Here is a 22,831-nt window from a genome sequence, read left to right on the forward strand (position 1 = left end):
TAGTGGGATTCAAACAAAATGTCTGACCTTTGCTTTAGAGGGAAACATTATCTTTATTATATTATATTGGATAAGAACTTGCCCTCTGGTAGACGGAATCACTCTCTCTATTCTTCATGATTATTTGCTGTTTAAACATCCTTGAAAAGATGTTTGGAACAAATAGACAGTTTATGACTCAGCTTATAACACATGCAGAAATATGAGAGACCTATGGGGAATTGTCTTCCAACAGGGTCTTTATTGGTCAGATCACAGGAGACCCTGAAAATCATATGTAGAATGATGTAATTAATCATTCTTATTTCAAATGCAGTACTTTGGAATGCCAAATGTTATTTAGTTATCTATGCTTTAGTATTCTTTAAAATATCTCATTATTGCTATTTATTTTTATAGACTTTTTAAATTTCATGGCACTTTTGCAAGCATTCCCTTACTATTATGTGTTTTAAATAACTAATGAATATTAACTATTGATGAAGTCTAGAGTTCAGTTACTTCAACCTTATCGTATTTCCAAACATATGACCATTTGAATGAATGGAAAAGCCTGACGCTCAAAGCAATATAATTAGTAGAGAACATGTTTTAAAATAGGATATATAGTATTCATGCATTTGACGTTTGTAGTAACCTCTGTTTAATCAAACAGAGTACAACCTCAGTGAACTGAAGCCAACATACTGGAATACTCAATTAACTTCTGTCCTTCATGGAACTTTTAGGAAGGTCAAAAGGCTAGAGAAAAATAAAAAGCTTAAAAGAAACAGGGAGAGCCAATCTAGTGGACTTTTATATAGTTTAGAATCTGCTTCCAGAGCATATCCTGTGGTTATGCATGTTTAGATTTTATATGATCTTGCATTAAATACACATAGTACGTGCCTGGCATATAAGAATTGTCCAAAAATTGTTAGATATAATTATTATTACTTTTTAAACTACTAGAAACAGTATAATTTTTTTAAGAGCACAGGCTTTGACATCAAAGGTCTGGGAAGGAATTGTGTCAGCAATAATGAGCCCTGAGAAATTATATGTTACTCTTCTTTCAGCCTTATGTTTCCCAGCTCTAATATGGGGACAATATTCTTATGTATATTTCAGGAGGAATAAATAAGATAACATACGTATTGAATGCATGTCTTCCACACTGCCTTTGTGCCTTTGCTGTCCTCTGTAATCCACAGTGGTAGGCTCCAGTTTTCTAACTTTTTACAATTACCACCTGCATGTTTAGCCTTTTTTTTTTTTTTTTTTTTTTTTGCTGTATGTGGGCCTTTCACTGTTGTGGCCCCCCCCGTTGTGGAGCACAGTCTCCGGACACACAGGCTCAGCGGCCACGGCTCACGGGCCCAGCAGCTCCGCGGCACGTGGGATCTTCCCGGACCGGGGCACGAACTCGTGTTCCCTTCATCGGCAGGTGGACTCTCAACCACTGCGCCACCAGGGAAGCCCGTTTAGCCATTTTTTTCCCCCCTAAACTTGGTCATCTTTTGCCGGTGTGGCTAAGACCAAAGGGAGTTTGAAGTTCAACCACATGATGTGTCAGGACATATTTCGTCCTATAAATTTTGTGTTTTCTTTAGAGCACTTATATTAAATAGTAGTTAACTATTAAGACATTTTAAAGAATAGTTTCAGGTTCACAGAAAAATTGAGAAAAATGCACCAAGTTTTCTCATATACCCCACACCCCCAGACATCCATAGCCTCCTCCATTATCAACATCTCCCACCAGACTGGGACGTTTGTTTACAATTGACAAACCTACACTGATACATCATAATCACTCAAAGTCAATTGTTTACATTAGGGTTCACCCTTGGTGGTGTACTTTCTATAGGTTTGGACAAATGTATAATGACAGCTATCATTATGGCGTCACATAGAGTCTTTTCACATAAAAAATCCTTTGTGCTCCAACTCTTCCTCCTTCCCGTCACCCTCAGCTGCTGGCAACCACTGACTTTTTTTTATTATCTTTATAGCTTTGTGTTTTCCATAATTTCAAATAGTTGGAATCATACAATATGTAGCCTTTTTAGATTGGCCACTTAGTAATATGCATTTAAGGTTGCTCCATGTCTTTTCATGGCTTGATAGCTCACTTCTTTTTAACACTGAATAATATTTCACTGTCTGTATGTACCACAGTTTATTCAACCATTCACCAACAGAAGGACATCTTCGTTGCTTCCAAGTTTTGTCAATTGTGAATAAGGCAGCTCTAAACATCCGTGTGCAGAGTTTTGCATGGACATAAGTTTTCAACTCCTTTGGGTGAATACCAATAAGTACTCTTCTATACATTTTTAAGTCTTTATGTGAGGCCCAAATTGTCAGCCAGATTTCACCTTTGTATACTTCATGTTTATTCCTTACACATGAACCTCGGTAGGAATCATCCGAAACCGTCAAAGAAGTTCTAAAACAGTGAATCTGAAATGAGACAGCGTCTGATTCTGTTGTTCCCCCCCGCCCGCCGCAAGTTTTCTTGGCTCTTACAGAAATTCATCTTCTTTTCCCTCAGTGAAAAGCTCTAAAAATGACAGGGATAGTGTAGGGTGATGGACCTATTTGTTAGTCTACCAACCACCCCCTAGCACGCTTTCCCCAGGGACAGAGACTATAATAATACTGACATAACTAGTAGAAGCCACAGGGTAATTTTACTCAAAAAATTAAAAGCTGCTAGAGTTACTAGCCTTTCTATCCATAGCCATAGAAGAGACAAGCAAAATTTTTGGAAATTCTGTGTCAGTAGACAACCTGTTTTGAATGTAACGGCCCCTAGCACAAAGCTTGGTACACAAGAAACCTCGAATAAATGGTAACTGCAGTTGTTACTGCAAAATGTCGATTCTGATGATGATGATGATAATTGAGGAAGTCCATGATGTTGGTCTAGAAAACAGCAAAGAATCCTTCAACCTCAATTATTAAAACTTACCCAGGATCTTGTATTTCTAAGTAAAAGATTACATATTTTTCCAAAAACTGTTCTAATGAGGTGTATATTTGATTCCTGGCTAACAAGAAGGTTAATTTCATCTGATTATTACATCTCTGATTAATCAAGGTGAGGTTTTAAATGTGTATAGAAATCTAAATATATAGGAACAAAGTATACTAGAAAGGCACATTTGAATTTTAACAGCATAATCATCTCTTAAAAATCACTATCTTTGAAGAGCCTTATCTAAGAGAACTACAGAATTGCTGCAGTAGTTCCTTAAATTTTACTACTACTTGAATATTCATTTATTTCCACAGCAATATCTCCTGAGATAGCAGATGATAAGTTTCCCTTTCCAGGGATCTATGTGGGATAGATATATAGTAGCAATAACTTGTTTTCTTTCTCTATTTGCATACCAAAAACTCCTGGATCCTATTTTTTTGGATTGTCTGAAATAGGAATCAAAAGTATTTGCTTCCCCTGGGATTGAAATAGCATCTACATACTGGAATCTATATATATTTATGGGTTATTTATATTTATAGAGATGGCTGTTGAAAATACAAAGAGTTAAATATTCTTAGCATTTATTCCTAACTTATTGTTGTTTTTCACTTTTGAGTAGCATTTAATTTTGCTTCACCACAGATTTCTAAACTTGAGAAATCTTTATTCTAGGTATAGCAGTCGTCTCTCCGTTTTGCTGATTTCTATTTGTCTCTATTGAAATCTAGTTATCTCTTGCTTATTAAAGTTGATGCAACATTCTTAAAGTATTTATTTTAAAATGTATTCATACATTCTCATTGACTTTTGGTAAAATTTGAAAGTATTCTGCTGGCCATATTTTGGACCAGGAGACCTGATAGAAAACAAATATTTTCTGAGATCACATATTTCCCAGAAACTTAAAAAAAATCAATAGTGTTTATGATGTTACTACTCAACTCACATTCCTCCCCATGTGGAAGGAAGCATTTTCAAAATTAAGCATGATTTATCATTAGGTAAAAATGCCTTTACAATTTAACATTTTTTAATCTCACTGAGTGATTTACTTTATACTTTTATCTTCTAAATTTATTGTTTACTTCCTAAGTTATTTTTTAAGGGAAGATCTATATAGTTTATTACTATATCCTTGGATAAAAATATCCAATGGCCAAGGGTCCCAGTGTAGTAATCATCAATGGGGGCAAATCTTATTTTGCACTGGAGTCTGTAGTAACACCTGAATATCCACAGTAAACAAATTCAGATTATGCCTTTCTGGTTTATCCCTTTTCCAATCTAATGACAATTAAAAGTTATTGTCAACAGTTGCAGAAAGAATATTAGACTAGGAGTTAGAATATTTGGATTTCAATCAGTCTCTACAACTTTCTAACTATATGACCTTGGTTAAGTTAAAAACTTCCCTAAACCTTCCTTTCTTCCTCTGTAAAGCAGCAATAATACCTTCTCCCAAGAGTTATTGTAAAAGCTAGATTTATATAAAACCTTCAGTACAGGGTCTATTACATTAGGTATTCATCACATATTAGCTATAATTTGACACTGCTATTATTATAACTTCCCATTCTTTCCCTTTCTCTCTCTTTTCTTCTTTTCCTCCTCCAGAATGTCTTTGTGTAACTTAACTATTTCTCTTCATATTTACTTGAGAAATAGGTCAAATTATTCTGCCTTCTGCCAATTAGGTGATGTATTCAATGTTTTGGGAAATAGTAAGCTCTACAAAAATTAGAGGTGAACATTCATATTAAATATAATGGATCTGAATTTTTCAAACATTAAATTTTTTAGAAGTAGCTTTTCATGGTTTAGTGTAAAATACTCTGTAGGAACAATGAAGTCTTCCAGATGATGTAATAGCAGCAGAGAAACTAACATGAGTATCAAAATAAATTAGTCAGACCTTGGCAATTCTGTAAGCAATATGGCTGAATGATGCTGTTTATTAGAAAGAATATTTGGAAAATATTCTTAAATTGATAATTTTGCCTTATCAATTTCCATTATGAAAAGCACAATTCTGAGTTTTAGGGAGGATCAGATAGGATCCTTTTTTTCATCAAGTGTGGCTTTAATGTACTTAGGGAAGAGTAACAAGGTGATTTCCAAGGGTAGAAGGGTTGTCTACCCTTCTTAAAGTGTGTGATCACCTTGGAGAGTCAACCTAAAAGCTACACTTTTGTTCTTCAGTTGCTGAATGTGACTTTGAAGCAAATAGCTGTGGTTGGTTTGAAGCAGCTAGTGAGGATGATTTTGACTGGACCTGGAGCTCTAGAAGTAACCTCTCTGCTGATTTTGAGCAACACGCTCCACCTTGGGATCACACTCACAACACATCTCAAGGTAAGAAGCATGCACAGTGTCTCTGTACCTACAGACTTTCCCCAGCTTATGGTGGTTTGACCTAATGATTTGTCAGCTTTATGATGGTGTGAAAGGAGATGCGTGTTCAGTAGAAACTGCTTCACATTTTGAAATTTGACCTTTCTCTGGGCTAGCAATAGACTTGTGATACTCTCTCCTGATGCTGGGCAGAGGCAGAACCACTGCTCCCAGTCAGCCACGCAATCCCCATGGTGGACAGTTGCTACACTGACAACCGTTCTGTTTTTCACTTTCAGTACAGCATTCAATAAATTACATGAGATATTCAACACTTTAGTATAAAATAGGCTCTGAGATGATTTTGCCCAACTGTGGGCTAATGTAAGTTTTCTGAGCTTGGTTAAGGTAGGCTCGGCTAAGCTGTGATGTTCAGTAGGTCAGATGTATTAAATGCATTTTGGACTTTGATATTTTCAATTATGATGGGTTTATCAGATGTAACTTCATCTTAAGTCAAGGAAGATCTGTAGTTCAGTTTACCTTTGCTCGGGTCTGAAAAGAGAAAGAGAAGCAGTAAAGTTCTGTGTTACTACAACAAATAGTAGGATAGTTGAATATTGTCTATTATACTTATGTTGTCAACGTAGAACCACTCCTTTATGGGTTTTGGAGATAGAATATAGATATATTTTGGCTGAATTAACTGAAATTACCAGTTGTTTTTGGCATAATTTTGACCTAGCTCTAGATAATAGTTTAATATTTGTAAGAGTAAATTTGACTAACAGTCACTTTTATTGATTTTTAATTGTCGTATAGTCTTCAGTGTAGGGTTTACAGACAGATGTCTCATTTTAGAATTTAGTAGGTCAAACTAATGGTTTCTTTTTGTATCCCAATAGGGCACTTTATGTTCATTCTGAAGAAAAGCAACAGCTTATCACAAATTGCTAAACTCCAGAGCCCAACTTTCGGCCAGACAGGACCTGGATGCACACTTTCCTTCTGGTAAATACTAAAAAAAAATGGTCAACTACTCTAGCAGCCCGGTAAATACTAAAAAAAAACGGTCAACTACTCTACTCCAGGCATACTCCTGCATTTACTAGATATTGTAATTTGTCCTGTAATCTGGCTTTGCTTTAAAAATAGCTATTGCATTAGATCCGCACAATTAGCATTTTACTTAGGAGCACATTATCAGTATTTGTTATGTTCTTACTTAAGATGAAAGGGACTCTCCCTCCAACAATGGTTTATAATTTAGTTAACACTGCTTCCCGTGTTCTGGACTAAACTCCTTGAGAAAGGTTCATGGGGTCCTGAGAGCCAGAATATGCACCTCGGCAGAGACGCTCTTGCAAACAGGTGGCCACAATTATGCAATAATAACTAAAGGCATCTATTATGACAACTCATTTTTAATTGACTGTTAACCGAGTGGAAGAGTCTAAAAGTTAAATATTTAGTCTATTGCCTAAATCATTTCCATTTCTTTTGTTTGTTCTCTTTCAGGTTTTATAACTATGGCCTATCAGTGGGAGCAGCTGAGTTACAGCTACACATGGAAAATTCCAGTGACTCCACAGTACTCTGGAGAGTATTATATAACCAGGGCAACCAGTGGTCCCAGGCGACTGTTCAGCTTGGACGCCTTACTCAGCCCTTCTATTTGTCACTACATAAAGTCAGCCTTGGTGTTTATGATGGGGTCTCGGCTATCGATGATGTCAGATTTGAAAATTGTATTCTTCCACTCCCTTCGAAGAGCTGCAAAGGGCCAGGTCATTTCTGGTGTCTACACACGAAGGCTTGCATAACAAAGCTTCAGTTATGTGATCTGGTGGATGATTGTGGTGATAATACTGATGAGGTCAACTGTGGTAAGTGCTTTTCTTTCTGGTCCCTCTGACTCATTTTGATGGTGGTGATCTTGATTGGTTTACTGTTTTCTAGTCAGTCAAGATAAAGGCCCTAAGCATTGTTCCAAAGTCAATGAACGTTATGTGTGATTAATGAATTAGTCAAGCCATCAGTATTTATTATGTATATTTATGAATTGGATACTAGAGAGATAGTGATGAGGACAGTTATACAGAGTCCCTGACCTCAGGGAGCTTACAGTCTAATTGAGGAGGTAGATATTTACATATTTAAAAAATAAATGTAAAATGACAGTTTTGACAGGAGTTTCAAATGGGGGTGCTATGGCTTTCTATAATTATGGCATTGGACTTTCTAGAGGTGGTGACTTAGCTGAGATCTGAAAAATAATAAGTAAATACATGTATGCAAAGCCCTGATAGATGACTGCATGGGCAGCTGCGAGATACCCAGTATGGTTGGAGTAAGGCAATAAGGGGAAACAGGATGCAACATAAGGATGGAGATGGAGGCCAGATTAGCAGATCTTTGTGGACCGTCTTAAGGAAGTTTTCCCTCATCTGAAGGTTTTTAAGAAGGAAGGTAATATAATAAAATAGGCAGATTTAAAAATGTCACTGTGGATACAATGTAATGCATGGATTAGAGGACAGTAGGTTCAGGAGATTTACTAGGAGGCCGTTGGCAGTAGTTCCCCTGAGAGGGGCTGGCAGCCTCTATAACAGTGACAAGTGGTGGAGATGGATGGACTAAAGTTGGAGGAGGGATATTTAGTAGGGACGTTTAAAAATCTTCTGGCTATAGGGAGTGGAGAGTGAGGTGTCAAAGATAAGCCCCAAGCTTCTGGTTTAAATTACCAAAAAGTTTATCATACCTGATGATTATGTATATCTTGCAATTTAATAAACCTGGTTCCTGGTAGTACCTAGTGCATTTGGTCCTGAAAATGAGTCAGAGGCTAAGAGACGTTTTTCTTTTTTAATTATCAACATCAGTCAGAGAAAGTTTGCATCTTTCGTTACCCAGAAATAGCAACAATTCTTTAAATTCAAGTTATGTGCCTATTAAATTGGGAGGCTTACCATAAACCAAAGTAAAGCCATCAAATGCTTGGTACATCATAGGAAACATTACATTGAGAAATTTCCATATAAATCATTGTAGAGAGTTTTGCACATACGTGGTGTTTAATACAGTCAGGCACATTAAAGTCAGAATTACCATGCAGCTCGTTACACAGCTAATACCTTTAGTGCATATAAATAAAATTGATGATTTCGACAATGGCTGTTATAAGAAGTGTTGCTTGTCCTAAAGGTAATTTATTTTTGCAAATTTAGAAAGCGTTTTCATCTTTTTCATGTACTTCAAATCCCACTTCTTAAAAACGTTGATCTGTTACTGAAAATAAGCAAATTATCCTTCAAACTTCTCAGCATTAACTGAGTAGAATGGGCTTATCAAAATACTTCTTGTGATTATCAATGAAAGGAAATAGTAGTGACTGTCAGTTTCTCTCTCAGCCTTCCATCTAGACATAGTAAATTTTTTAAATGGAGACTTCCTTTTTCCTTTTTCCTTTTTTTTTTTTTTTTTTTTGGCTGCGCCACGCGGCATACAAGATCTCAGTTACCCGACCAGGGATCGAACCACGCCCCATGCAGTGGAAGTGCATAGTCTTAACCACTGGACAGCCAGGGAAGTCCCCAGACCTAGTGATTTATTAACAGAATGCGTTAGACATCCAGAAATTGATGCTCTATTTTCTAAAGTATGTTTAGAACGTGGTCTTTCATTTAAGGGTGGAGCCACGTGCCTTCACTTTTGAAATAAAGATTGAGCATGCAGTCAGTATGAAGAAGTTGGCTTTAGTGCCAATTTTATGTCGAAAACCTCAGTAGCTTGACATCCCCCTTCCTCTGCACAACCGAAGACTGACACCTGCAGGGGACCTGTGGGGTCCAGTTCACGTCCCAGCTGCGTTGATTAGTCACAAGTGAGGAAACATCAAAAGAAAGCTCATCTCCCTTTTGCCAATTACTCACTTGATTCCCCTCATTAGGTCTAAGCTCCTGTTCTGTGGTTTTCAGAGACAGATGATTTGTTCTTCCCTGGCTGCATTTATTCACATATCCTTTTATTTATTGTTTCAGAATATTTGTTCACTTTGGCGCCAAGTGCCCTTATAAGATGAATGGTTAAAGGCCTGCTGACGTTTGTCTTTCAAAAATATTAACTTATGTAAATGAAGCTAAAATGTGGAACTCCTCCTTAATTTTAAATCCTGTCCCTTCTGCCCAAATACTCTCAAACGTATTTGTATACATTTGTATACAAATACAGTATTTGTATATTCTATCCCATTTATTCTAAACAAGTACTTGGTGTCGACAAAATCATCACATCTTGAAAAATGCATACATTCCTATATCCTACAAATGTAGGTAGAGTATTCAGTTGATAAGGGACTGGTCAATTCTTTAAAAGTGCTTTGAATTCTTCTACTGACTGAAGGGAGTTAGAAGTTTAAAAGCACCAGCTCAAAGGAGCCACAATCCAGTGAGAAGAAAAGATTGCCACTGAGGAGACACAGCTAAGAAATGGCAAAATAGGCATAATAATAAGCATAAATAGAGACAGAGGGGTGAGAGGTTTAGGGCACGATGGTAAATTGGTGCATGCCAAGGGGAAAGGCAGTTGGGGACGAACAGGAAGTTGTTTTAATCTGGGAAGAGTGAAGCTTGAAAGAGAAGTTTAGATTTAAGCTGAGATTAAATGAGTCGATATTAAAGGATTCTCAATAGAGAAAAAATGATAAACTACCATTTAAAGATGGTCATTCTTTTACAAGTGTGGAGGGATGCTTGAAACTGGGGCAGGATGGAACCAGAGAGAAGAATTTGATTTCCAAGTGAGGTCTGGAAAATACCTGCATCAGAATCATCTTGGGTGCTTGTTAAAAATAGGGATTCTCGGGCTTCACTCCATACCTAACATAGTAGTATTTGTGCAGGACTTTACCATGGAGTGAGCAATTTTACCATGCACCCCAGGGAATGCTGAAAGATAGAGATCTGTTAAGTTATGACTCTTGTTAGCCCTGCATGTTAGAATCACCAGGTGAGCTAGTAAAGTATCCTGATGTTTGGCTACACCATTTGAACTAATTAAATCAACATGTCTGGAGGTGAATTCTGAGCTTTAATTTTTTTTTTTTAATGTTCCCTGGTGATTGGAACATTCAGCTAAAGTTGAAATCCACTGAGCCAGAAGTTTGTTGGAGCAAGCCAGCCATGGGGTAGTGATCATTTGCATAGAGTTATGGTACTAACAGTGGGCAAGGGATGGGTAGAAAAGGCATTTGGGAAATAATGGCCAAAGTAATTCCACCTCTGGCTATAAAATATTATTATTTGATGTATTATCTAGGATTTAGTTACTCTTTTAAACATTTTGCTTTAATGTTGCATTAAAAAAATTAAAGTGGTTTACCTTGGCAGGAGCAAAGTATCAACTATTGATAGTATTCCCATTCATAGTTATTTTTGTCCTTATTTCATGCCAATTTCAGTACCTGAACTTCAATGTGACTTTGAAAATGGAATTTGTAACTGGGAACAAGATACAGAAGATGATTTTGATTGGACCTGGAACCAGGGTCCAACGTCAACACTTAATACAGGACCGATGAAGGATAATACTTTGGGCACAGCTAAAGGACACTATCTCTACATAGAATCTTCTGAACCACAGGTTTTCCAACACCGAGCTGCGTTACTCAGCCCGATCATCAATGCCACTGATGTAGTGGGCTGCACCTTCCGCTTTTATTACCACATGTTTGGAAAGCACATTTACAAGCTGGCCATCTACCAGCGAATCTGGAACAACACAAGGGGACAGCTGCTATGGGAAATATTTGGGAATCAAGGCAACATTTGGATAAGGAAACACCTCAACATTTTCAGCAGGAGGCCTTTTCAGGTATGGATAATGGGCTTCACAAGCTGTATTGGAAATGAGTCAGGATGTCTAAGGAATATGAAAGATCACTATATTCTTGAATTAAAAGTAAGTGAAATTTGATCAGTTACTTTGACACATATTTGTCATGTAATGAAGAGTGTACCAAAGCTCGTTAGGTTGCTTTCCTCCTTGAATACCCACAATAATGTGTGATTAAAGTCTCTAAAGCTGGACACATGGCATTGGACACAGCTGCAGGTTCCTCCAGTTTTAAGTAATTGTTGTGCTGAAATGAAAAACTTGGAGGAAAAGAGTTTCACACAATCTTTTGTCTTCTCCAAAAAGTTCAGACTCTCAAATGTGTTATTTTGAATCTATCATTTGACTTTTTCACATTTTCGTAGGTAAGCAAAAAACATCCAGGAAGAGTGCAGGCTTTGTTGGAAAAGCTATTCTGGGGCAGAACCAGAGTCTGAATCTAGGTTTCGTACTCCTGGTGGAATATTCTTTACTCTAAATCTTACCTACCTTCTCCTGAAAGTCAGACTTGCAATAGAAAGTTCAAATGCTTATGTGGCTTTTACAGTTTTGTGAAGGACTTTTGCATATATTATCTATTTGATTCAGCAATTCCTTGAAGTGGGTAAGTCAGAGATCCTTTTTGCCAATTTTATAGATATAAAGGAAAAAACTCAGGTTGTTGTTTATCCCTGGCCAAATAGATGGTAAGCAGGAAAACAAGGACTTGGACGAGAACCCACAAGTGTCTAGTTAATTCATGTTCTTTCTGCTTCCAATATATCATACAGCCTGTAACACGTAGGAGCGTTGAAGATTGTTTTCTCCTTTTGGCCAAATAGATCTACATATGATATATTGGAAGAAACTTCTTACTTTTACTGGCTAAACTTTTTTTTTTTTGTTTTTTGCATTACCCTAATTGAAAGCACTGTCTTTATCTGAATGTCTCGAGTTAACAGTTTTGTAGCCAAGAACTTAGCTCCAGGCCAGCTGGTACATCAGTGCCATCATAGATGTACATTGTACGTGCTCAGTAGAGAACACATTGGGATTGGTGATTTGTCCAGATAGACATAAGCGGAAATCATGAGAACTAATCTGCCATGTGTAGAGTGATATCTTGCAGTTCAGCCACAATGGTAAGATGCATGTAATCGTGTGAAATGAAACTGAAGAGGGATCTTTGACTTTTATTTAATAATGGCTTATCCACTTCAAATTAATTCTTAGTCTAATCAGGTCAATTTTAATTTGGGCTTAACTAGTATTTGATGGATAAACTCTACTTATGATATTTAGTCAAGCATTGGTTTCCAGGAGAAAATCAGCTTGACACGGGAACAGCTTCAGAGTCAGTTGACCATGGAACTAACCAAGGAATCCTTTGGTTGTGAATCTAAAACATAAATATTGAGGTTTGAAACCCATCCTGGCTTACACAGAATGCTCTATTTGATTTTATCCAAGGGTTCTTTTTTTTTTTTTTAACGGTACACAGGCCTCTCACTGTTGTGGCCTCTCCCGTTGCAGAGCACAGGCTCAGCGGCCATGGCTCACGGGCACAGCCTCTCCGTGGCATGTGGGATCTTTCCGGACCGAGGCACGGACCCGCGGCCCCTGCATCGGCAGGCGGACTCTCAACCACTGCGCCACCGGGGAAGCCCCCAAGGGTTCTTTTTTTTTTTTTTTTAATGAATTTTAGGTATGAAAAGATGAAATCAGAGATTCTGCATGCTGTGTAGATGATTTGTTTAAGATAGTTAAGGACTGGGTCCAATTTAAGCAACAGGATGTGTTTGTTCATTGGGTAATGGATATACATAGCTTCTGTTCCAGTGAGCAAGGGCAGCAACAAGCAGCATTTTCATTAACTGTGATACTGCAGGTGAAATGACCTGGTATCATGCCCAGCAGATAACAGGTACTCATTAAATATTTGTTTAAAAGAAAAATTCAAAGATTTTTCAGGATATTCATTTAAAATGAAACACACAGGCTAGGACCAGATTGTACGTGCAGGTATAGGCACTATTGGCTTATTATTGTCAGTGGAAATAACAGCCACTGCTTTTATGTGTGGCAGGGCCAGCAAGTCACTGCATATAAAACTTCAGGTCAGACTTCTAATTTTTATTATGAGCTTTATTGAGATATAATTGATATGTTATAAACTATACATATTGAAAGTTTTGAAACCATCACCACAGTCAAGATAATTCAAATATAAATGGACTGCATTTCTAAAACTTTCCTGATATCCCTTCGTAATACCTCCTTCTGGCCCTCACTTCCATCCCTGATAACCACTGAACTTCCTCTCAGTATACATCAACGTACACTCCCCACACTTTTATACTATAAGTGAAATAGTACAGTATGTACTTTTTTTCTGATGTATTTCATTCAGTGTAATTATTTTGAGATTCATTCTTATTATAGAATATATCAATACTTCATTTTCTGTTGCTGAATAGTATTCCATTATATGGATACAGCACAGCTTCTCCATTTACCTATTGATCAGAATATGGGTTGCTTGTAGTTTGGGCTATTATAAATAAATCTGCTGTGAATATTTGTGTGTAAGTATTTATATGAACATCTACTTTCATTTCTCTTGGGTAAATACCCAGGAGTGGAATGGCTGGATCATATAGAAGGAGTATGTTTAACTTTTTAAGAAACTCTTCCTCTGTTTTTCAAAGTATACCATTTTTTTAACATCTTTATTAGAGTATAATTGCTTTACAATGGCATGTTAGTTTATGCTTTATAAAAAAGTAAATCAGTTATACATATACATATGTCCCCATATCTCTTCCCTCTTGCGTCTCCCTCCCTCCCACCCTCCCTATCCCACCCGTCTAGGTGGTCACAACAAAGTATACCATTTTTGATTCCCAGCAAAATATGAGAGTTCCAGTTCCTCCACATCCTACTTAACACTTGTTATTATCAGTCTTCTTAATTTTAACCATTCCAAGTGTACAGTGGTTATCTCATTGGGGTATTGATTGCATTGACCTAAGCATTAATTATGTTGAACGTATTTTTATGTGCTTATTGGCCAAACGAATGTCTAGTTTCAATTGTCTGTTCAAATCTTTTGCCCTCTTTTTAAATTGGGTTGTTTTGTTTTCTTATTATTGACTTGTGAGCTTTTAAAATATTTTCAGGATGCAAACCTTTTATCAGTTATATAAGAATTACAAGTATTTTCTCCTAGTTTGTAGCTTGTCCTTTCATTCTTTTAAGAGATTTTTTTGAAGAGCATATTCTTTTGAATTTTGGTGAAGTCCAACTTATCAATATGTTATCCTATGTATCAAGCTTTTGGGTTGTATCTAAGAAAGCTTTAACTAACTCAGAGTCCCCAGAACTTTCTCCTCCTCTCTCTCCTGTCCTTTAGAAACATCAATTACACATGAATTAAGCTGCTCGAAGTTGTCTCACATTAACAAAATGAAGACTAAAAGTTATACAGTCATCTCAATACTTGCAGGTAGAGCATTTGACAAAATTCAGCAATTTTTTTCTTATTAAAAATCTCTCAACAAATTAGGTACAGAAGGAATATACTTCAACATAATAAATATGGTAGGTCCACAGATAACATTAACTCAGTCATGAAAAGCTGAAAGCTTTTTTCTAAAATCAGAAACAAGACAATGAGAGGCTCACTCTCACCATTTCTATCCAAGGTAGTACTGGAAGTCCTAGCCAGAGCAATTAGGCAATAAAAATGAATTAAATGCATTCAAATCAGGAAGGAAGTAGTAAAACTGTCTGTGTTTTCAGATGACATGATCTTGTATATAGAAACCTCTAAACACTCCACCAAAGAACTTTTAGAACTAACCAATGAATTTAATATAGTTGTATGATAGTAAATCAACATACAAAAATTAGTTTCATTTCTGTGCAAACAGTGAATGATCTGAAAACAAAATTAAGAAAACAATCCAATTTACAATATCATCAAAAAGAATAAAATATTTAGGAATAAATTTAACCAAAGAGGTGAAAGATCTGTACTCTGAGAACTATAAGACATTATTGAAAGAATTTGTAAGACTAGTAAATTGATAGATGTCCTATTTTCATGATTTGGAAGCATTAATATTGTTAAAGTATTCATACTACCCAAAGGGATCTATAGATTCAGTGCAATCTCTCTTGACATTCATTTTTTTATGGAATTAGGAAAACAATCCTAAAATTTGTACAGAATCCCAAAAGACCCTGAATAGTCAAAGCAATCTTCAGAAAGAGGAACAAAGCTGGAGTCATCACTGTTCCTGATTTGAAACTGTAGTACACAGTACTTATATTCAAAACATTTTGTTTCTGGCATAAAAACATACACATAGAGAACCCAGAATAGAGAACCTAGAAGTGGACCCAAACATATAGTCAACTAATCTTTTTTAAGGGTTCCAAGAATACATGGGGAAAGGATAGTCTCTCTTTAGTAAATGGTACTGGGAAACCTGAAAAATATATTATCTTGAATGTTTTGATTTTCAAATTCAATATGTAACAGCTCAAAGATTAATAATTCCAGTGATTCCTTGGGTAAACTGTTTTTCCAATAAGATCACAATTTAGTAAACTAATAATTTTGACTCTCCAAATGCTACCCTGGTGGTCTGAAAAATGTGTTTATTTATGTGCCATGGAGAAAGATTGATTCCAAAAGGCTAATTTTCAAAATATATGAATGTTGTGAAATTGTACCTATTTTCCCTACGTGTTTCCTAAATATATTTTAGAGGACACTTCCAGATTTTCATAATACAGAAAAAATAATTATGCTGTAATAGCCTTATGTAGGAGAATAATGGCATGGAAGCTACCTAAATGTCCATCGACAGATGAATGAATAAAGAAGATGGGAGATATATATATAAAAAATGGAATATTAGCCATGAAAAAGAATGAAGTAATACTATTTGCAGCAACATGGATGGACCTAGAAGTTATCATACTAAGTGAAGTAAGCCAGAGGGAGACAAATATATGATACTGCTTATATGTGGTATCTAAAAAAAGAAGATACAAATGAACTTATGTACAAAATAGAAATAGACCCACAGACATAAAAACAAACTTATGGTTACCAAAGGGGAAAGGGGGAGTAAATTAGGAATTGGGATTAACATGCACACTACATATAAAATAGATAACTAACAAGGACCTACTGTATAGCACAGGAAACTATACCCAATATTTTATAATAACCTATCAGGGAAAAGAATCTAGAAAAGAATCTATATATACATATTTATATGTATAACTGAATTACTTTGCTGTACACCTGAAACTAACACAACATTGCAAATCAGCTATACTTCAATTAAAGAAAGACTTCCTTCAGTTTTTTAAAACATTATTTAGAATTTCTTAGAACTCCCTGCTAATTCATTTCCCCAGCATGCATTTTGGATAGGAGACATCTCTCTTTTTTCTGAGTTTATACCATCATCAGGAAATTTCCATGAAAAATCAATACATCAGAACTTGTTAATAGAGCACCCTGTTTGCAGGGTCATATTCGCATGTCAGCAAGGAAAAATATTTGAGCCATGCTCAGTTGTAGAGGTTGCTGAATGAAACTGAGAAAGAAGGGACACTTTATGACAACTATTTTGAAGAAAACTCAAATGATAGCTTCTAAAGAGGTTTCAACTCTTATGATACTGATCATACTCCTGCCCTGCTGAAAGGACAATTGCTAACAAAGGGAACACAATGAGATTCTTCATCATTTCTGCTCTCACCTACACATCACATTTTACTGACACTTAAATGAGGGTCTAGGTACATAATGAGAAGTAACTGTTTCACACCAATACCTATTATCTGATGTTTTCAGCAGCCTTTATTGGTGGTGCACCATATCAGAATCATAAAATACTCCATTTTGAATTATTTAACAATAAAGTCAGCTCCAGCAATTTCTCAATGAGTATTTGACCGAGTTGTACTCTTGAACCTCCAGTATTAAGAATTTATTACTTCACGGGGTTTTTCCATCCTACCTTTGGACACACTGACAGAAAATATTTTCTTATTCAGAATTGAAATCTGTCTCCCTTTTGCTTTTCTCTTGGAGGATTGAGTTTCTTGGCATGGATTCAGTGTCAGCAGCAGTCACTGATAAGTGTTGCAAAAAACCTTGTTTAATGCAACTTATTAATTCTTTGGCACCACAGGAACCAGTATTTACAAGCTTCTGCTTACTTTTTCCTGACATGACCTCGTTTTCTGAAGCATATCTTTGTGTATGAGGTAGGCCCTCAGGAGGAGAGGACATGGGCTTTCAAAGAAAATATTCTTTGGCCAGACCTCTTAATGCCACAGAACTTTCTGACTAAATCTGAAAGAATTGTGTAGTGTTCTGGTAACATCTTTCAGTAATAAAGAGATTTTTCCCTGATGGATTTTGTGAAAAGATTTTAGAAATCTTATTCATATCATAATTTACTTTTTCATATGTGGGATATACCTTTAAATCCTAGGTGACGCATCCTTTTTCAGTACTTCTAGGGGAAATGTTTCATAAGTTATGTTGCAAATAAAATAGGACCATATTAATAATGTTAAGTTGATCCCACTTTTTGGGAAATTATATACAGAAATGCTAAAAGTATAAATTATTTATGCAGCCTCATGTAACATTTTTCTTCCAAGTGTGTAGAGTTTGCTAGAATTTGCATTGAAAGGTTTTGAATAGAATCTGCTGGCTTGAAGCCTGTGGAAGCAACACTCATAGATCTGTTGCTTACTGAACAGCATACTAAATCTTATTTTACAGTCTTAAGTTTCTCATGGGCTGTGTTCTTCCACTGAATTCAAACATAACCATAGCTTTGTGTGTCAGCTCTTCAGCACATCCTGATACAAAGTGATGAGCTTGGTTTCTGGTGTGAAGAATGCGTGAGTAGAGAAGGGAAGAAAAGTTTAGGTAAGGAGGATTACAAGAATGCAAGGTTCAGAAAGCAAGTCTAATTTCTTAATAAATCCATTATTTAAATCTTACTCATTATGACTTACGTAATACTAAATGGCATCTAATATTTTTGACCCTCCAAAATTACAGTAGAATATTAGTATGGGTCATTAAACATTAGAAATATACTTTATATATATTATTAATATATATTACGGGTCATTTAGAAAGTGATGGAAATTAATACATGCTATAGTAGTATCCAAAATATTTATATAATCCATGCTGAAAAGAAACGGAGAAAGAGAAAGACAGACTTGGGTTGTTGGGTTTAACTTTTTAAAATTGCTGATCGGTTGGTAAAAGAGAAAAAAAGAAAGAGTTAGAAAAATGGTAATTATGAATGTTTTAATTCCAGTGTGTCTTATCCCTTTTCAGTCTATGGCCTATTTGAAACTTTGTGTAACTATGCTTTGGTTTGTTTTTGTCTCTGGTTTGGTTTCTTTTTGTCCCTGGTGTTGCATATATGAGCCATTTGGGTCCTTTCTACTCATGCATACTTCCAATTCCTCCGTTCTGGCTAGAGCAGTAAAATGGAGTGAGAAAACATAGACGCAGTGTGTGTGTGTGTGTGTGTGTGTGTGTGTGTGTGTGTGTGTGTGTGTGTGTGTGTGTGTGTGTGTGTGTGTGTGTGTGTGTGTGTGTGTGTGTGTGTGTGTGTGTGGAGGGGGGGTGTCGCCGTGTCTGATTTTGCAAATTTTGCCATAGCGAGGCTGTACGGATGAGGGGCTCTGAATGGGGTTGAAATCTCAGTTGTGAGGTTTATTTGCCATTTTGGAATCTGCGCAAAAGTGCTGGCTATGCTAACAGCTGCCATGCTGGTCTCTTTTCGAGAAAGTTTTAAACTACACTTGTGTGAAGCTGCAATATGAGGAAAAGTGCATTCGATTATCAGGGCAGAATTATTTTGCTAAAAACTATTCTCTAGGTAGCATACTGGATATGCGTCTTCTTATTCAGACAGTGTCTGTGTATTAATCTGGATAAACAAAAGCAATAGTTTATTCCCCTCTGATGTGTCGTTCACCCTCTAGGAATAAACTCTATGAAATGTCTTTCAAACGTGTTTTTCTCTGCTGATACAAACTTATTTTAATCATGTGTAACATTTCAAAATTGCCTTTTCTTTGCAACTGTTTTTTTTTTTATTTTTTTTAACAGTATAACATATTGAACCAAATAGTTTTGCTTACTTATATTAATGATGCATGATTTTGGCTTTTATCTTCAGTAAAAAATCAATGTGTCAGCTCTGGCCAAGAAAAAGGTGTGGGACCTCTTTGTAGTTCTTTGTCAGGTGATTGCTTTACCTTGATTTATGCCTTTAAACTTTTTCGCATTCAGCAGAAAATATTGTGTCGGTATCTGTGAGAGCAAAGCGATATATACCAATTTATGCTCGAAGTGCAGCCTCCTTCCAGAATTGTTTATAGAATGTATCAGCTCACAACAGATTAGGGAGGCAATGCCTTCTTCCTTCTTAAACATGTCAGATTGATGATTTTGGTTCAATCCAAATTTTTATATTAAAATTTTTAGTAAAGTGTTCCTGTATTCTAGTGCTGCCCAGAATTTCGGTGTCTGAAAAGAAACTCAGTGTTCTTGGTCTTCGCAAAATTACCCCCTCTTTTATCAGGCCTGCCGTTTCGAACTGCTCTAGGACGTGTACGGAAATTATTTTCAAAGCAGCATTGTCAGCTATGGCCAAACTGAAATCTGATTGTAAACTTTTTTTTTTGCGTTACGCGGGCCTCTCACTGCTGCGGCCTCTCCCGCTGTGGAGCACAGGCTCTGGACGCGCAGGCCCAGTGGCCATGGCTCACGGGCCCAGCCGCTCCGCGGCATGTAGGATCCTCCAGGACCGGGGTACGAACCCGCGTCCCCTGCATCGGCAGGCGGACTCCCAACCACTGCGCCACCAGGGAAGCCCTGATTGTAAACTTTTGAAAGCTAATTTCTTGAAATAGAATTCAAGAAATCATCTTCCAAGTAACTTTTTTTTTTTTTTTTTTACCCAAACACCCATTCTGGTTTGCTTTGTCATGTCATTATTTGTGTTGGGAACACAGTATTTCATTGTTACCATCTTGAACTTTTTATTGAACTTAATAATGATTAGGCCCATTTTGCACTTGTGCAGAAGGTCTTCTTTACATTTTATGATATAAAGCCTTCTGCCAAGAGGAGAAAAAAAAACATGAATAAATGTAATTCTTAAAAACGTTTAAGGTTAAAGATGTTTACTGATCCCTGAACCAGTCTCCAGGAGGATTAAGGGTGGAGAACGAAGATGGAGAAAAATTGTAAAAATGGTGAAAAATAGAAGTCAGTCCCCATAATCCCAAACTTATGATCTATTGGGGAATTCTGTGAAGTTCCTAAAGCCTTTACGCTGAATATCTGACAAAGGACTTTTTTCTTCCCAGTTTCTCTGTGAGTTGCTGTCTATGGAAATTTTATTTGCATTTGGAAACTTTGAAATTTTCGGGACATTTGAGAGGTTTGTAGAGACTATGATATTTGAAATGAGGACTATTCTGGAAAATCTGGAACGTGTGTCCTTGTATATAAATACATCCTTATCAGGTATAGGCTTTTTGCAGACTTCTGTGTCTCTGTGCACATATGTATGGGCAAATGCATATAAATATATTTTCTATTATTAGCAGGATTACTATGGTTTTCATTTGTATGTATCATAACTATGATCATCCTTTTAACTGCAGGGCCCCGTTTATTGCTTCAGTCAGTACAGAGCAGTCCTTTGCCCACTGTGTTCCTGGCTGTAACTTCATCTTAATTATAATACAGTCAAAAGCAATTAAAATATACTAGGAAGTGTCCAAAAAGCTAGGGGGCACCCAGGCTCTATCTTAGGATAAGGCTGTATTTTTCTTTATCAGTAGTTGTGTAACTACTTGTTTTGACCTCCAGGACTCTATTGCCCCTCCTATGTTGTTGTCCCTGACTTTCAGATCTTTGGTTTGATTACATTTTAAGATTTATTTTTGCTATTTTCTTGGCTTCTCTGCTCTCATAGGTAGTGGCAGCTTCCTCTATAACTCTTGGCATTATCTTTGCTCAGATAACTGCTAATGATCGAGGTAGGTGTATTACGTGTCATCCTATCTAAGTCAACTTTTTGCATTTGGAACTACAATTCCTAGTGTTATTCTTACATTGCAAATTATAGTGCTATACTGCTGCCACAATTTATGCGGTGCTGGAGAACTTTACATTGACTTGGAACTACTATTTGGTGTAAAATGAGTTAATTTTAGTTTGCGTTTTCAGTAGCTCAGATTTAAGTGGTATTTTTGGTACAATAAATTTAACTTTTACTCTGTTATAAAGTGAGTTCAGGCTATTGAAGAAGATGTAATATGGACTTTAGAGTAAAATTGCTTAAGTTCAAATCCTGGCTCTGTCATTTATTAGCTGTGTAGCCTTAGGAAAACTATGTAACCTCTCTGTGCCACAGTTTCTTCACCTGTAATCAGGTATAATACTAGTACTACCTTGTATAGTTTTTATTGAAGATTACATATATTCATATATACATATATAAGACACTTAGAAAAGAGCTAGGCATATGGTAATTACTCAAATGTTAGCAATAACAACAGCTTTAATGTAATAATAATATAATAGGAGTTATTAAGTTTAAAAATAAAAACTGAAGTCTGTCACTGAACTAGAATAACATTATATGATCTTTTTCTCCTTTCTAAATGGTTGAGGAGATAAAAGCCTTTTCCTCTATCTTTGTGCCTAATTCTTCTAAATAAATAAAGAAAGGCATTTCTCCCCTCCTGGTAGCCAGCGCAGACTACCTGTTCTTTCTCTTATCTTGTAATATAATGATAGAAAGTCAAGGTAAAAATAGTACTGAATAATAGTTATGGGGGTCATAATGACAGAGTCTACTGAAATTTAAAGGGTAATAAAGGAGTATTATGAAGCACTTTCTGCCAATAAATTGGACTACTTAGATGAAATGAACATAAATTACCAAAACTGACTCAGGAAGAAATAGGAAACTCAAAGAGCCCTGTCTCAGTTAAAGAAGTTTAATACACATTTAAAGCTTCATGCAAGGAAAACTCCAGGCACAGATATATTCACTGGTTAATTATATCAAAGTCTTTCAAAAAATAAAAAAAAGAGGAGGAAACATTTCCCGAGGCCAGTATTATCCTCATACCAAAATCAGAAATGTCACAAGAGAAGAAAATGACAGATCAGTATCTGTTATGAATTTAGATTTGACATTCTTAACACAATTTTAGCAAATTAATTTCACCAATATTAACAAAAGGATAATATATCGTGACCAAATGGGATTTATCTCAGTAATGCTTCCTTGGGTTCCATTTCATTAATTAGCTTTAGTAAAAAGTGACTCCTTTCAGGACTTTCCCTGCCTCTCTAGGTGTGGTGTTTTCATGGTTCCGACTGGTGTCTATTCTAATAATTATGGCCTTATCTTTGTCTTTCATGCCTCTAGCTTGACTTGCATTATGGCGGGTAATCCAGATTTATCCTCTGGATCAGTAGTTTCCACCTGCATCAAAGCAGGTCTTTTTCTCTCCCCCTCAATATTGCCTACATTTTTTTGTCCTCACATAACAAAAAATAAAAAC

The 22,831-nt window shown here is 36.3% G+C and overlaps 1 protein-coding gene across 1 annotated transcript in view; it reads left to right on the forward strand.

Moving 5' to 3' along the window:
• The window catches only part of MALRD1 (MAM and LDL receptor class A domain containing 1), a gene marked incomplete at both ends in the record, with an annotated part of 578,033 nt that overhangs the window by 139,403 nt on the left and 415,799 nt on the right, over positions 1 to 22,831 (forward strand). Inside the window, 4 exons of the mRNA XM_082648013.1 lie at positions 5,171 to 5,323; positions 6,208 to 6,313; positions 6,821 to 7,188; positions 10,761 to 11,173. Of these exons, the coding sequence (XP_082504139.1) occupies positions 5,171 to 5,323; positions 6,208 to 6,313; positions 6,821 to 7,188; positions 10,761 to 11,173 (1,040 nt within the window). The remainder of the gene's footprint in view (positions 1 to 5,170; positions 5,324 to 6,207; positions 6,314 to 6,820; positions 7,189 to 10,760; positions 11,174 to 22,831) is intronic.

The sequence above is a fragment of the Grampus griseus genome (assembly GCF_964374135.1).
Source record: "Grampus griseus genome assembly, chromosome: 2".
NCBI lineage: Eukaryota > Metazoa > Chordata > Mammalia > Artiodactyla > Delphinidae > Grampus > Grampus griseus.